Source organism: Oncorhynchus tshawytscha, linkage group LG16 (assembly GCF_018296145.1).
Source record: "Oncorhynchus tshawytscha isolate Ot180627B linkage group LG16, Otsh_v2.0, whole genome shotgun sequence".
In the NCBI taxonomy this organism is placed as follows: Eukaryota; Metazoa; Chordata; class Actinopteri; order Salmoniformes; family Salmonidae; genus Oncorhynchus; species Oncorhynchus tshawytscha.
The window spans coordinates 28,984,905-29,001,427 of NC_056444.1; the positions used below are offsets into that span (position 1 = coordinate 28,984,905).

Below are 16,523 nucleotides of genomic sequence, written 5' to 3' on the forward strand. Positions count from 1 at the left end.
CTACAAAATGTTGTCAACAAAGACCCAAATAAAATATTGAAATTAAACAAAATGATCAGACATTTTTTCAACAGAAAAAGCTTTAATAAAAGGTGATTGAGATGATCCTGGCATACAGTGCATGAGTAGCTATAGCTAGCACACTACCAGTGCCAGCTGTTGGACAGCACATCCCCAATGAGACCTTCGTTAAATAACAGGGAAAATGCATTTCCTAAGACATGATTTCATTACTCTTTGTCCTTCTATCTCCTCTCATCTTCTGAGTGTGAAGAAGAGTCTATTTTTTCTCAGTCACACCCACAACCATGGACTATTATCTTCAAGTATGCTAGCTAAACAAGATGAGACACTTCTGGTCCGTTGAGTCTCCTTTGCAAAGTTACTTCTTCTCATAGTAGAACCATTTATCCACTGGAAATAGAAAAGCAAAAATAATAATAATTACATTAGATGTGTACAGGGTCAATTCCATTTCAATTCAGGCAGTAAACTGAGGAAAAATGTAATTGGAATCTTAGCTTACTTCCTGAATAGCAATGGAATTGACTGTCCTAAAAGAAAATATGTGTACACAACCTTTGCAATCCTTCCTTATCATTCCAGGTTGGTCATAAAAGTGGGATTTTTACAATACGTCAATTAACCATCTGATAGTCAAGGCAGGGACTTACTTTTCACAATCTTAAGGTAAAAATTATTTTAAGAGACTTACCTGAGCAGGGGATGTGATCTTCAGTTCCACAAGGGCTTGTCTAAAAAAAACAAAAAAAATACAAGCATTAATAAATACATAATTGGATGGTCTGACTGAGCAAAGTGTAAAGATGTATGCCAGACATGTTTGACAACACCAGAGGTTTGTAGGAAGCATGTATGTGTAGAATATTACAAACCCTGCAATGCACTTTGAATTGCTCATTTTGATTTGAAGTGCTGACCCCAACAACAGAAGCGAGTTTCATCCTTGAATTGCTCTATTATATTTGAATAGCTACTGACCGTAGTACTAACCGCAGTACTGACCGCCACAATTAAGAGCACAGCATATAAAAGGAGACAGTTCTGAGCTGACCCTGAAGTTCTAGAACAGTCATAAAGAAGCAGGAAGTACTGACCCTGCCTACGACAGCCTTGGCCTCGTCCGTAGAGCAGCAGAAGGGGCTGTCTTCCGCCGACACGCACGTGTTTTTACTGCAGGATGGGAGGAAACATCAGTCAGATATGAATTAATACTCTAATACTGTATTCAGATGAAGGGGTTAAACCAAGGCCTCATACCTTTTAAAGGGTTAATAAATTGTTATGATAACCTGTAAGGTCTCCTCTTCTAGGAGACCTCTGTGTGTGTATTAACACCTGTTTTGAGTGTTGTGCCCTTCACACTATCAGAAGGCAGAAACCGCCTACGTTCATACTCCTCCTGTCTGGGCCCCACCTGGCTATCAGAGGTTCTGAGAATATGACTGGTGTTCCGAGAACACAAGGCTGCCGCAGCCCTGATGAAAATAGCCACCTGTCAGAAGATGCTTGGACTCGTTCACCTTGTTATGACCCTATACTTGTGATGAAAGGTCAAGTTTCGGTCAAACACTTCTGAGCTTTTGCTGACAAGATGGTTGCTGCTGTCAGGGGGAGGTTAGATTTATTAAAATGTTGTTGCCAGGGAAACTCACACAAGGAGGACTGGGAGAGGCTATATGAGTTACAGGATGTCTTAGACATTTTGTAGAACCTGGAGAGAGCTATCATATACTGTACTCTGTACCAACTTCTGCCTACAATTGTATTACTAAAGGAGAATTTTAATACTTAAACAAAGAATCTGTGTTTCCTTTCCATTACTAATGTATGTTTGATAATTATATAGACCTGATCATCTGTTGAAGAAATTGACCAACACAGATTCAAACAAGTTTTTGCTTGTTGCTGTACTCAAACAGAAGTCAAATCAAATTTCACAAATTAAGCGGCAGGGTTTACATGTTAGAATTACAAATGGGGCCTTTAAGAATGACTTCACAGTAATTCTATTAAAATGATGGGACTGTAATAAACACCAGTTTTAGAGGTACTGTACTTTAAAAGGATTGTACATTGTGTTCTCTCCTCACCAGTTGAGTCCTCCAGCATTGGCCTTTTCAGAGATAAGTGCCTTCCAGAAGCCATGGGTGCTCTTGATTGTCTCAATGGCAAAGTCCTGACAGGGAAACATACAGGTCGAGCAGAGGCTGTTGTCAGGGTAAGGATACATACAGTTTGGGGGAAGTTTCCTGGGCACAGACTAAGCCTAGTCCCTGACTAAAATGCAAACTCAATGGAGAATCTCAATTGTGTGTGTTTTAGTCCAGGACTAGGCTGAATCTGGGTCAAGGAAACCAACCCGTCGTATTTCTGTATTATGCTGAGCCGATCACTTTAAACCCAATTTCCTTACTAGTTACTATTGAACTTCACTGAACACAGGGGCATACTATGTTGCAACAGGAAATATCACCTTGTGGGTCTTGCAACGTTAGTGCTACTCTCTGTTCATCATATATGCATAGTCACTTTAACCATATCTACATGTACATACTACCTCAATCAGCCTGACTAACCGGTGTCTGTATGTAGCCTCACTACTTTTATAGCCTCGCTACTGTATATAGCCTGTCTTTTTACTGTTGTTTTATTTATTTATTTACCTACTGATTCTTCACCTAATACCTTTTTTTGCACTATTGGTTAGAGCCTGTAAGTAAGCATTTCACTGTAAGTTGAACCTGTGGTATTCGGCGCACATAACAAATAAAACTTTGATTTGAAATATCAGCCGTCTATTTGGCCAATGCAATCTAGCCTGGGTACCACACCATTACGGCATTCAACAACACTGCATTGCTACAAGGCTACAAAGGCATAACAACACGATGGCTAATGCAGAAACAGACTGGCATACAGGCTAAACTAATATCCATGTACCTAGATTGAAAAAGCTGTTTTAGATGTGTGGTGCAAATGATGTGCTACAAAGTAAACAGAATAAAAATGATCTTGATGAGTGTGGACGAAGATACTGGAACACGAGGCTCTGGCAATACCGTGCTTAATGCAACAGCAACATGGACTACTTTGCCTCAGACAGGGCTGACACTGTATTGTTGGGTTCTGAGAATAGGAAATATACTTATTCATGTCACTGATGGAGTGCTGAGGTTTAGAGGGTCTACACCAGAAGTTAAGGGTTATAGGAGGAAGGTACATAGTGTGTGCAACTAAGCTTGGAATGTGTTGATTGCATGTGGCAGAACTGATAAGGGGAGAATCCACTGAAGACTCATATGACGTAGCTCCCTACTCAGCAATAATGATGCAATGTTTAGAGATAAGGAGGAGACTCCACCCAAAGTGGGCTATGAATACTACCACAGGGGAAGCCATGTCTGTGTCAGAATTACAGCCGTATCGACCCTTTGGGAAGAATTAAACTTGGTTAAGCTTCTCTAGTGTCCGTGAGTTATTTACTCAAAATTAGAACCTAACAGTAGGGAATACAAGATGGATACCTTGTCTTTGAACGCTCCGTTGAAGGCGAACTGGTTCTCTGGTTTCCCGTCTGGTACCTTGTACCTCCTGAACCAGTCCACCGTGGCCTCCAAGTAACCTGGCTTCAGCCTCTGGATGTCACTGATGTCTGAGGTACACAGGATAAGGAGACAGGTGAGAGGATGACTGTGGCAATAGGAATAGACACACACACACACCTGGGAAAACAATAGTTCAATCATTGTATTCTTCACTTGAGCAATCATATTCTAGTACTACTACTTGCAGTGACTGGACCAATGGGCAGCATTAAGGAATGGCCTGTTGTATTAGGGATTGTCAGTTTAGCCCACATCCAGCTCCTCCGGTGCTTACCGTTCAGGTCCTTAGCTTCAGGGTCTTCCACGTTGATGGCCATGACTTTCCAGTCAGTCTCCCCCTCGTCGATCATGGCCAAAACCCCCAGTACCTTCACCTTGATCACTTCACCACGCGAACACACCTGGAGAGGAGACAGGGATGTGATCAGTACAACATAGAGAAGTAGGATATTGGTATGGGGATAGGTCCATTTCAATGATAGTATGTCAAATACAGGACACATGCCTGAGGAAAGTTCATTTCATCAGACAACCACACATGAAGCTCACACCACAAATTCACTACAGACAGCTGATGTAGTAACAAAACAGCCAAATTGTTAACAACATACTTTTCAAAATTGGACACTTTGCTTTGGTGACAAAAAGCTGCTTTGAATGATACCTGAAGCAAGTAAGAATGTCAGAGAGTGAATGGAATAAACCAGATCAGCTCTAAAGGTTTAATGGTTGTAGGATAAAGAACAAGTGCTGTACCTTGGTACCGATTTCACAGACGTCAATTGGGTCGTTGTCACCACAGCAGCCAGTGTCTCCATCTTTGTGCCCGGGGTCCTCCCATGTCTATCAAGAAAGAGAAATATCACTGTCAAAAAAAGATTGAGATACTTAGTTCATATCACTACAGAGAAATAGGCAATCAATGCCAACTCAGTTCTAGGTGATCAATGAATTCAGTTAGACACGGATAGCGTAGTCTACATTGTCAGACCATATGTAGCTTGATACCAGGTTAATGACTGTCTGGTGGCAGGTTAGTGACTGTCTGGTGGCAGGTTAGTGACTGTCTGGTGGCAGGTTAGTGACTGTCTGACCTGAGGTATTGCTCCATAGTTCCAGATGTAGCCTTTGTGGGGGAAAACGTTGGCGACATAACGCAGGTTCCCTTTCTTCACATCCTGCTTGATCGGATTCAGGGGGTCTTTGGTCGCAATCTGGAAGTAGCAAAGCCAAACATTATTAAATGTGCTTCCATCGTCTTGAGAAACAATCTGTCCCTAATGGACACACGTACTCTTAAATCTCCACCCAGTACAGCCAGAATAAGACTGGCCACCCCTCGGAGCCTGGTTCCTCTCTAGGTTTCTTCCCAGGTCCCTGCCTTCTAGACTGCGTTTCTACCTCTGCATTGCTTGCTATCTTTTAGGCAGGGTATCTGTAAAGCACATTTTATGTATTTTATTCCACCTTTATTTAACCAGGTAGGCCAGTTGAGAACACCTTTATTTAACCAGGTAGGCCAGTTGAGAACACCTTTATTTAACCAGGTAGGCCAGTTGAGAACACCTTTATTTAACCAGGTAGGCCAGTTGAGAACACCTTTATTTAACCAGGTAGGCCAGTTGAGAACAAGTTCTCATTTACAACTGCGACCTGGCCAAGATAAAGCAAAGCAGTTTGACACATACAACAACACAGAGTTACACATGGAATAAACAAACATACAGTCAATAATACAGTAGAATGTCTATACAGTGAGTGCAAATGAGGTAGGATAAGGGAGGTAAGGCAATAAATAGGCCATGGTGGCAAAGTAATAACAATATAGCAATTAAACACTGGAATGGTAGATGTGCAGAAGATGAATGTGCAAGTAGAGATACTGGGGTGCAAAGGAGCAAGATAAATAAATAAATACAGTATGGGGATGAGGTAGTTGGACTGCACATTGTGACGGCTGATGTAAAAAGGTCTTTATGAAATAAATTTGATGCCTTATTTTGCTTACCTCTTGACTAGCCAGGGGTCAGATTCCCAGACAAAGATTAAGCTTAGTCGAGGATTTTTCAAACGCATGCTCAATGGAGAATCTCTATTGAATTAACTAAAAAGCTATTGGACAAGGCCTAATCGGGATCCAGGAAACCGGCCCTAGATCGTAAAAGCCAGACTAATCTGGCTAAATAAAGGCTGAGTTGTTCTGATTAGTGACAAATGGATACAGGTAAGTAGGTTTGCATTATTATATTAGGCTTATAGACTAAGACCTGGTATATTACTGTAAAGGTAAAGTTAGCAGGAAAAGGATCTCCGCATGGCCAAGAGCACAACGTACACACCAGAGTTAGGCTCAATTCGAAATGAAGGCAGTCAAATCAGGAAGTAAACAATAATTCTAATTGAAAAAAGGGCATTTATTTTCAACTACTCCACAATAAACAAAAAAGTTGTAAAAGTTTTTTTTAAATCTAAATTTAAAATTCAAATCACTTCCTGAATTGACTGCATTCAATTTGAATTGAGCCCAAACCTAGTACACACAACAAGGTTGTTTCTGCACCCTGCACATGGAAATATGCCACTGACTTTATTGTGGTATGCCAGTCACATTTTTCACATACTGTGTATTTTTAAAAACTGGCTCATTAAATCAATCAAGGTGAACCTACCTCCATCTTTGAGTTGGTCCATCTTGGTACTTCAACAACCACATGGAAAATGTTCTGAAAGAGAAGAAAGCAATAAATCATTCTGCTTTTTTTGTGTGCCTGTGTCACACACTACATCTAATTCCAAAATCAGTTGGTCCCCCCTTTGCTGCTAGAACAGCCTCCACTCTTCTGGGAAGGCTTTCCACCAGATGTTAGAACATTTCTGCAGGGACTTGCTTCCATTCAGCCACAAGAGCATTAGAGGCCGGGCACCAATGATGGGCGATTAGGCCTGGCTCACAGTCGGCCTGGCTCACAGTTCCAATTCATCCCAAAGGAGTTTGATGTGGTTTAGGTCAGGGCTCTGTGCAGGCCAGTTAAGTTCTTCCAGACAGATTTCAACAAACCATTTCTGTATGGACCTCGCTTTGGGGAAGGCCCTTTCCTGTTTTAGCATGACAATGCCCCCATGCACAAACTGTTGCCACAAACTTGGAAGCACAGAATCGTCTAGAATGTCATTGTAGGCTGTAGCATTAAGATTTCCCTTCACTGGAACTAAGGGGACCAAACCATGAAAAACAGCCCCAGACCATTATTCCTTCTCCACCAAACTTTAGTTGGCACTATGCATTGGGGCAGGAAGTGTTCTCATGGCATCTGACCAAACCCAGACTCGTCCTTTGGACTGCCAGATTGGGCAGCGTGATTCATCACTCCAGAGAAAGCGTTTCCACTGCTCCAGAGTTCAATGGCTGCGAGCTTTACACCACTCCAGCCGATGCTTGGCATTGCGCATGGTGATCTTGGGCTTGTGTGCGGCTGCTCGTCCATGGAAACCCATTTCATGAATCTCCCGACAAATAGTTATTGTGCTGACGTTGAAACTCGGTAGTGAGTGTTGCAAACGAGAACAGATGATTTTAATGCACTTCAGCACTTGGCGGTCCCGTTCTGTGAGCTTGTGTGTCCTACCACTTTGTATCTGAGCCATTGTTGCTCCTAGACGTTTCCATTTCACAATTACAGCACTTACAGTTGAAAGGGGCTGCTCTAGCAGGGCAAAAATTAGACTAAATGACTTGTTGTAAAGGTGGCATCCTATGACGGTGCCATGTTGAAAGTCACTGAGCTTTTCAGTAAGGAACATTCTAAAGCAAATTATTTCCTATGGAGTTTGCATAGCTGTGTGCTCGATTTTATACACCTGTCAGCAACGGTGTGGCTGAAATAGCCGAATCCACTCATTTGAAGGGGTGTTCACATATACATTTTTTACCTTTACTAAACTAGGCAAGTTCTTAAATTCTTAACTAGTAACCGGAAGGTTGCAAGTTCAAACCCCCACACATACATATATATATAAATAAGTGTGTGGGTATATATATATATATATATATACAGTGCCTTGCGAAATTATTCGGCCCCCTTGAACTTTGCGACCTTTTGCCACATTTCAGGCTTCAAACATAAAGATATAAAACTGTATTTTTTTGTGAAGAATCAACAACAAGTGGGACACAATCATGAAGTGGAACGACATTTATTGGATATTTCAAACTTTTTTAACAAATCAAAAACTGAAAAATTGGGGGTGCAAAATTATTCAGCCCCCTTAAGTTAATACTTTGTAGCGCCACCTTTTGCTGTGATTACAGCTGTAAGTCGCTTGGGGTATGTCTATCAGTTTTGCACATCGAGAGACTGAAATTTTTTCCCATTCCTCCTTGCAAAACAGCTCGAGCTCAGTGAGGTTGGATGGAGAGCATTTGCGAACAGCAGTTTTCAGTTCTTTCCACAGATTCTCGATTGGATTCAGGTCTGGACTTTGACTTGGCCATTCTAACACCTGGATATGTTTATTTTTGAACCATTCCATTGTAGATTTTGCTTTATGTTTTGGATCATTGTCTTGTTGGAAGACAAATCTCCGTCCCAGTCTCAGGTCTTCTTCCAGAATGGTCCTGTATTTGGCTCCATCCATCTTCCCATCAATTTTAACCATCTTCCCTGTCCCTGCTGAAGAAAAGCAGGCCCAAACCATGATGCTGCCACCACCATGTTTGACAGTGGGGATGGTGTGTTCAGGGTGATGAGCTGTGTTGCTTTTACGCCAAACATAACGTTTTGCATTGTTGCCAAAAAGTTCAATTTTGGTTTCATCTGACCAGAGCACCTTCTTCCACATGTTTGGTGTGTCTCCCAGGTGGCTTGTGGCAAACTTTAAATGACACTTTTTATGGATATCTTTAAGAAATGGCTTTCTTGCCACTCTTCCATAAAGGCCAGATTTGTGTAATATACGACTGATTGTTGTCCTATGGACAGAGTCTCCAACCTCAGCTGTAGATCTCTGCAGTTCATCCAGAGTGATCATGGGCCTCTTGGCTGCATCTCTGATCAGTCTTCTCCTTGTATGAGCTGAAAGTTTAGAGGGACGGCCAGGTCTTGGTAGATTTGCAGTGGTCTGATACTCCTTCCATTTCAATATTATCGCTTGCACAGTGCTCCTTGGGATGTTTAAAGCTTGGGAAATCTTTTTGTATCCAAATCCGGCTTTAAACTTCTTCACAACAGTATCTCGGACCTGCCTGGTGTGTTCCTTGTTCTTCATGATGCTCTCTGCGCTTTTAACGGACCTCTGAGACTATCACAGTGCAGGTGCATTTATACGGAGACTTGATTACACACAGGTGGATTGTATTTATCATCATTAGTCATTTAGGTCAACATTGGATCATTCAGAGATCCTCACTGAACTTCTGCAGAGAGTTTGCTGCACTGAAAGTAAAGGGGCTGAATAATTTTGCACGCCCAATTTTTCAGTTTTTGATTTGTTAAAAAAAGTTTGAAATATCCAATAAATGTCGTTCCACTTCATGATTGTGTCCCACTTGTTGTTGATTCTTCACAAAAAATACAGTTTTACATCTTTATGTTTGAAGCCTGAAATGTGGCAAAAGGTCGCAAAGTTCAAGGGGGCCGAATACTTTCGCAAGGCACTGTATATATATATATATACACACACACGATATATATCTATATATATATATCTATCTATATATATATATATATATATATATACACACATATACTTTTGTGTAATATATTTATATACACAAAAGTATATACACACTACCTGTCAAAAGCTTTAGAACACCTACTCATTCAAGTGTTTTTCTTTATTTTTACTATTTTCTACATTGCAGAATAATAGTGAAGACATCAAAACTATGAAATAACACATGGAATCATGTAGGATCCAAAAAAAGTGTTAAACAAATCAAAATATATGTTATACTTGAGATCATTCAAATAGCCACCCTTTGCCTTGATGACAGCTTTGCACAATCTTGGCATTCTCTCAACCAGCTTCACCTGGAATGCTTTTACAGTTATGAAGAAGTTCCCACAAATGCTGAGCACTTGTTGGCTGCTTTTCCTTCATTCTGCAGTCCAACTCATCCCAAACCATCTCAATTGGGTTGAGGTCAGGGGATCGTGGAGGCCAGGTCATCTGATGCAGCACTCCATCACGCTCCTTCTTGGTAAAATAGCCCTTACACAGCCTGGAGGTGGGGTGGGTCATTGTCCTGTTGAAAAACAAATGATAGTCCTAAACCAGATGGGATGGCGTATCGCTGCAGAATGCTGTGGTAGCCATGCTGGTTAAAGTGTGCCTTGAATTCTATATAAATCACAAACAGTGTCACCAGCAAAGCACCCCCCCCCCCTCCATGCTTTATGGTGGGAAATACATATGCAGAGCTCATCTGTTCACCCCCACCATGTCTCACAAAGACTTGGAGGTTGGAACCAAAGATCTCCAATTTGGACTCCAGATCAAAGGACAAATTTCCACCGGTCCAATGTCCATTGCTCATGTTTCTTGGCCCAAGTAAGTATCTTCTTATTATTAGTTTCCTTTAGTAGTGGTTTCTTTGCAGCAATTTGACCATGAAGGCCTGATTCACACAGTTTCCTCTGAACAGTTGATGTTGAGATGTCTGTTTCTTGAACTCCGTGAAGCATTTATTTGGGCTGCTATTTCTGAGGTTGGTAAATCTAATGAACTTATCCTCTGCAGCAGAGGTAACTATTGGTCTTCCATTCCCGTGGCAGTCCTCATGAAATCCAGTTTCATCATAGCGCTTGATGGTTTTTATGACTGCACTTGAAATGTTCAAAGTTCTTGACATTTTCCATATTGACTGACCTTCATGTCTTAAAGTAATGATGTACTGTCGTTTCTCTTAGCTTATTTGAGCTGTTCTTAGTATGGACTTCTGTATACCCCCTACATTGTCACAACACAACTGATTGACTCAAACGCATTAAGAAGGTAAGAAATTCCACAAATTAACTTTTAAGAAGGCACACTAGTTAATTGAAATGCATTCCAGGTGACTACATAATGAAGCTGGTTGAGAGAATGCCAAGAGTGTATAAAGCTGTCATCAAGGCAAAGGGGGGCTATTTGAAGAATCTCAAATATAAAATACATGTAGTTTTTTTTGGTTATTACATGTTTACATATGTGTTATTTCATAGTTTTGATGTCTTTACCATTATTCTACAATGTAGAAAATAAGAAGAATTAAGAAAAACCCTTGAATGAGTAGGTGTTCTAAAACATTTGACCGGTAGTTTAGTGTATCATAATATCAATATACCCAGTTATAATATATTTAGAACTATGGATGAGTTGGAGGAAACGAAAGGCCATCCAACTGGGATATATTATTCCAGTGAGATAAGATAACAGAAAATCCAGAATTACTGCATAATGATTGAAGAGTTCAGTGTTGGAGGGGTAAAGACCATTGCTTTGACAAACAGACTATGACCTTGCTAGTGCTACTCCTACTCTCCCACACACATAATACATTAAAGCTATTCTGACCATAAGGTTTCACCATGGAATCAAAAGTTAAACTTAGTGGGTGTCTTCCTATAAAGAAACAGTTGAATATCCCATCTACATTCAGTGTGTGTTATTGTGTAATGGAGTGTTGTAGCGGGATAAAGGTGACATACTTTACCTGGCTCTCATCAGCGTACATGGGTATGTCATGGAATGGGGACACATACTTTCCATCAGAATTTTCTACAGAGAACAGACAATAACATACAAGTAAATTAATCTATATGAATTCAATGACTTTGACTGCATCCCTTTGATTTAAACAAAAACATTTCTATACATGTTTGCCCATGGAAGAAGTGGTCTGAAAGTGACTGGATCTGAATACCAAAACATTCAGGAGATAAGAGGTGCTCAAAGTTGACCCATTTTGCATACCCCACCATGAGTGCATTCACGTCTTCTTCACTGAAAAAGATAAACGGTTGAGGTTTATATAATTGAAATGCTTAAAAACAGAGTTGTCAAACTATTTTATAATTTCTTGAAAAAAAAAACTTTAAAAATAGTTTGGCAATCCTGTTTTTAACTTTTCAATGATATCAAATCTCAACCGTTTATCTTTTCCAGTGATGAAGACATGTATGTACTCATGGTGGGGTATGCAAAATGGGTCAACTTTGAGCACCTCTATCTCCTGAATGTTTTGGTATTCAGATCCAAAAAGTAACTTTCAGACCACTTCTTCCATGGGCAATCATGTATAGAATTCTTTTGGTTTTTTAACCTTTAGAAAAAGGTGCAATATACAGAAATAGCTCCGCTTGTTTTTTCACATAAACTGAAATTAGGCAATCTAAACAGCTGTGAAATATATTTTCAACAACCAAAAATATTGGATTTTGAAGCTAGTGACTTGCCAACTTAAATAAAGGTTAAATACATTTTAAAAGTTTACAAAACCAAAAGTAAAAGATGCAAAAATTAAACTTAAGAACAGGAAGCATAGAAATAGCACACATAGAACAGAGCTAGCATAAGTGTACCGATGTATACAGCCCTAATTGTCTTTTTTATATTTTTAAAGTGGACATAAAATGAAATATGACTCTGTCATTAAGTTTTATGACTTTACTTACAAAGATACGTGAAAAGCCCGAGCTAGGCTTAATGGGTACTGATGTCAGTGAGCATAATGGGTACATGGGCTTTATAGGTACACTTACCAAACCACTTCTTAAACTTGCTTCCAATGAGAATGACAGACCTATAACTATGTGAATTTGTCTGGGTTGCCCAAAGCAGCTTTAATGTCAATTATCTAAAATATGCATAAACTCAGATTTTTTACATTTTCGCATGTTGTAGCTTAGACCCTACCTTACATCATCTGAGGTTTTTGTGTTGTGCCTGCCATCGGTTGAGACAACATGCTCTTGAATACAGGGTGGGTGTCATTTCAATCATGGAAATTGAATTCATAGAATGAACCTATCCCTTCAGACCACTGCAATTTACCTTGCACACCATTGAAATTTAAAGTTTCAATATGTAACTTTTTGGGCGTCCGACCAAAATCACATCGAAATGTTAGAGCTGTCATTCTCATTGAACACAATTCTAAGAAGCGGTAGGTCTGTTCTATGTGCTTTATTTCTATACTCCCCAGTCTTAAATTTAGTTTTTGCGTCTTTTATTTTCAGTTTTGTACATCAGCTTCAAACTGCTGAAAATACAATATTTTCCATAAACAAAAAATATTGTAACGGCCCTGGGTTTATAAGCGCGGAAATCAGCTCTGCCGCACAAGCGTGCTTTTGTGGCACAGTCGATAGCGCGCCGGACCTCGGGGTCGAGGGTTCGAGACCTGCTCCCTGCCTTTTTCATTACATTGGTGTCAGAAGGGATCGGACCTTGCATCCACGACAGTGCGTGTGCTTGGACTGTGCATGTTCCTGTAAGACGTAGAGTCGCAAGCTGGCGCGAGGACGCGCTCTTTGAAAGAAGGGAGTAGTGTAACGACCCTGGGTTTATAAGCGCGGAAATCGGCTCTGCCGCACAAGCATGCTTTTGCGGCACAAGTCGATAGCGTGCCGGACCTCGGGCTAGAAGGTCGACCTGCTCCCTGCCTGTTTCATTACAATATATTTCACAGCAGTTTACATGGTACAATGATTCTCTACAATATATACTCTCATGTTTTGTCACAAACTGAAATTAGGTAAACTATTATTATTTTAGCAACCACGAAATGGCGGCACGATTTCTGCATAGTGTAACATTTCAATTTAATTTAAAGATAACTTTACCACAAAGATGGCCGCCCGTCCACCCACTGTCGAATGTCAACATAAATGGCCATCCATAGCAACGGCTCCACTTGGGCTGGTAGCCTAGTGGTTAGAGCGTTGGGCCAGTAACCGAAAGGTTGCTAGATCGAATCCCCGAGCTGACAAGGTAAAATCTGTTGTATATTCTGCCCCGGAGCAAGGCAGTTAACCCACCGGTCCCCGGGTGCTGAAGACGTGGTTGTCGATTAAGGCAGCCCCCCCCGCACCTCTCTGATTCAGAGGGGTTGGGTTAAATGCAGAAGACACATTTCAGTTGTTCAACTTTACTTACTCACAGAGTCAGAGCTGCCATGACCGGAGTGCATGCAGAGCAAGCTGCCTGTGCACAGGGAGCGAGTGACAGAGAGAGGAGCAGCTAATGGATTTATTAATGGAGGAAGTTATTTCTGATTTCGGGCCTGGGTAGGGCCTGAATGTTGTCGGCATATGTAGTGCTCAGGCTTAAAATTCATGCCCACGAAGGGCTCTGGTGTAAATGTAATCAACCTCTCTTACACATTAATAACATGTATTCATAATGCCACCCCCAGAGTAATAGACATCAGGGCTCAATCACAAAAGGCTGCACTGTATGCAACAACTATGAAAAACTGCTGCATCACATTCAATATCAACAAGGATACATTCAGCCTAACTGGTTAAATGAGAAACACCTTTGACAGCTCTTGAAGCCTCATTTTAGAAACTGGGCGTACCCCACACCGTTTATAAACGGAATTCTCTAAATTGCTGGTGTGGTAGCCCTTTCAACAGATGGTAATGTTAACCATATACAGTAATTTCACGAAGCTGTCTGCCGCCCAAGGGCAATGCCCCGACTCTCCAACGCTTTACTTTCATATCACATCAAAATAATTTCAAAAGGCTAAAAATACACTTATTGTACACTGTTTTAACCGGCTTTATCACAGTTGCAGCAGACAGTATTTTCCAGTGACAACACGTTTCTGGCAGCCTTCTTCCTTTATGCTACATCTACACACAGGTGTTCGTTCAGAGACGCAGATTGCTAATTACCACAGGTGGTCCCTCTGTCTTCATTAAACATGCGCTGTAACATGGAGATATGGCTATCTGGGAACACTAACCCTATAAAAAGGTGTGTATCAATTGAACCTATTGTTTTTCTATTTATTCTTTTTCAAAAGGTCCGTATGCTTCCAAAACCATACTGCAAGCTATACGTGTCAATGTTCAGACCAAGTATCAGGGCTCTTAACAAAACTCCCCATACAGATGATGTCTTCGTCCAATGACTTGTGTAATGTATGGAACAGATAGTCATGATCAAGGGCTAGGAGCCAGCTGTGGTCGATACATTCAGCTGAGAACCCAAGACAGGGAAGCTGAAAGTTTGGCCAACTTGGGTTTTCGAGAGCTACTTTAGTTTACAATTGGCTCATTCATCCCCCTCCTCTCCCCTGTAACTATTCCCCAGGTCGTTGCTGCAAATGAGAACGTGTTCTCAGTCAATTTACCAGGTAAAATAACGGATAAATAAAAATAAAAACTTGTGTGGTATCCCAACAACACTAGTTTATATCAGAAATACCACATCTGCAGAATTAATTTAATAAACACTTAACATAGGAATTAATTGGATCCTGATACCAAGTCAAATTAAAGTACAGCAAGTTCGATAGAAGCATATGTCAGCCAACCGGCAAAACTGGCCCATTCAATTACTAGTTTGTCTGCTCAAATCAATCAATGTGGGGCAAAGGCCAAGCGATAGTACACGCCTATACTTACAAATCCACGATGCTTAGGTGACAATATGTGAAATCTAGCTACACTTGAACGTAGCATTAGATAGGAGTATAAAACCAATGCGAAAGCAATGAATAAAAGTGACACGTGGGAGGTTGGGGCCCGATCCCAGTAGCAAACCGGCGAACCACAATGGACACGATTATAGCAAGCTAATAAGCTAAACTAATATGTTCATTAAAAAGTGAACCATACTTACTGAAAAACAAACGATAGCTCAGTGTATTGGGGTTCCCCCTCTCTTCGACTGTGAAGCTCATATTTAATCTGTGTTGGTTTCTTGCCGAAGCTGCGGTGATGGTTAGTGCACTTTGAGTGTTCAAAAGAAGTCCACCCAGAACTACACTGCACATGCGCATTTCTAGGCTGAGTTTGGAAAGTGCAGCAACTGCGCATAACGAATAATCATATCGCGTTGAAGATTACGTATATGCTTACTGATACTGTCTGTGGTTCATTCTAAGAGTTTATCTCGTTTTTGCAAACCAGCTGAATGTAAGGCAGGTCTCCAATCCATTATACTGTACATTTTCTTGAATATGGGAGATATCATGATATCAATCCGCTAAAACGATGTCCTGCTATATATAGTTTGTTAGAGTTGATCATGTGCTACGTGTTAACGGTAAAGCAAAATATCCCTCAACCTACATCAAATAACATATATATTTTTTTCTAAAAACGTGTAGTGGGTCTCTTCCATTAGCCCTTAGTTATTATTCCAAACCATACGGTTTGAAGCAGAGATCAATATATAATGACGAGATGCTCATGTCTCCGCCCTAACAATGGGAGTCGTTGTCATAAACTGTGTTCGAATACTCCTACTAACCGTAATATTTGTGACATAAATTGAGTATGTAGTATGTTTATAAATCATAGTATGGCAATAGTTATTATGCCAAATGTTCCCGGATGTCGAACTAGATTCGCCAAAATACGAAGTATACACGCGATGGACACTATTTCCGTGTTTGTGTATAAAGTATTTGGCAACAAGAATAAAAAAATTAACAATAATTTCAGTGATTTTGTTATCATTGCAATGGTAATTGGTTTTGTGAATGAAGAATCTGTCTTATATATTTATTACAACAAGATTTCTCAAGTAAGCCCACGCCTTCCAATCTGAGTTCTGGATAAACTTTGTGATCATTCCCAAAATTAAAATTAGAAATTAAGATGACTTTTCATAAGTGTAGTTAGACCACTGGGAATGGCTTTGATCACAGAAATAAACTCTCTGAAAGGTATTGGA

General features: G+C 40.5%; 1 protein-coding gene across 1 annotated transcript; it reads right to left on the minus strand.

The window, feature by feature from the left end:
* Positions 1-62: 62 nt before the first annotated feature.
* LOC112253167 (inorganic pyrophosphatase-like) lies at positions 63-15,623 on the minus strand. Its single transcript, XM_024425156.2, has 11 exons — positions 15,465-15,623; positions 11,323-11,387; positions 6,299-6,352; positions 4,724-4,843; positions 4,386-4,472; positions 3,904-4,030; positions 3,549-3,676; positions 2,115-2,200; positions 1,119-1,194; positions 716-755; positions 63-414 (listed from the first exon to the last, which is right to left on the minus strand). The coding sequence occupies exons 1-11, from the start codon at positions 15,616-15,618 to the stop codon at positions 383-385; spliced, it is 969 nt and encodes a 322-aa protein (XP_024280924.2). The 5' UTR covers positions 15,619-15,623; the 3' UTR covers positions 63-382.
* Positions 15,624-16,523: the final 900 nt, after the last annotated feature.

Excerpts from the sequence above, each read along its gene's own strand:
- LOC112253167 (XM_024425156.2), bottom strand. The coding sequence starts at position 15,618 with ATGTGCAGTGTAGTTCTGGGTGGACTTCTTTTGAACACTCAAAGTGCA. Across the intron at positions 11,388-15,464 it reads GAGCTATCGTTTGTTTTTCA|AAAATTCTGATGGAAAGTAT; the intron begins GTAAGTATGGTT and ends TGTTCTCTGTAG. Across the intron at positions 756-1,118 it reads CCAAGGCTGTCGTAGGCAGG|ACAAGCCCTTGTGGAACTGA; the intron begins GTCAGTACTTCC and ends TGTTTTTTTTAG.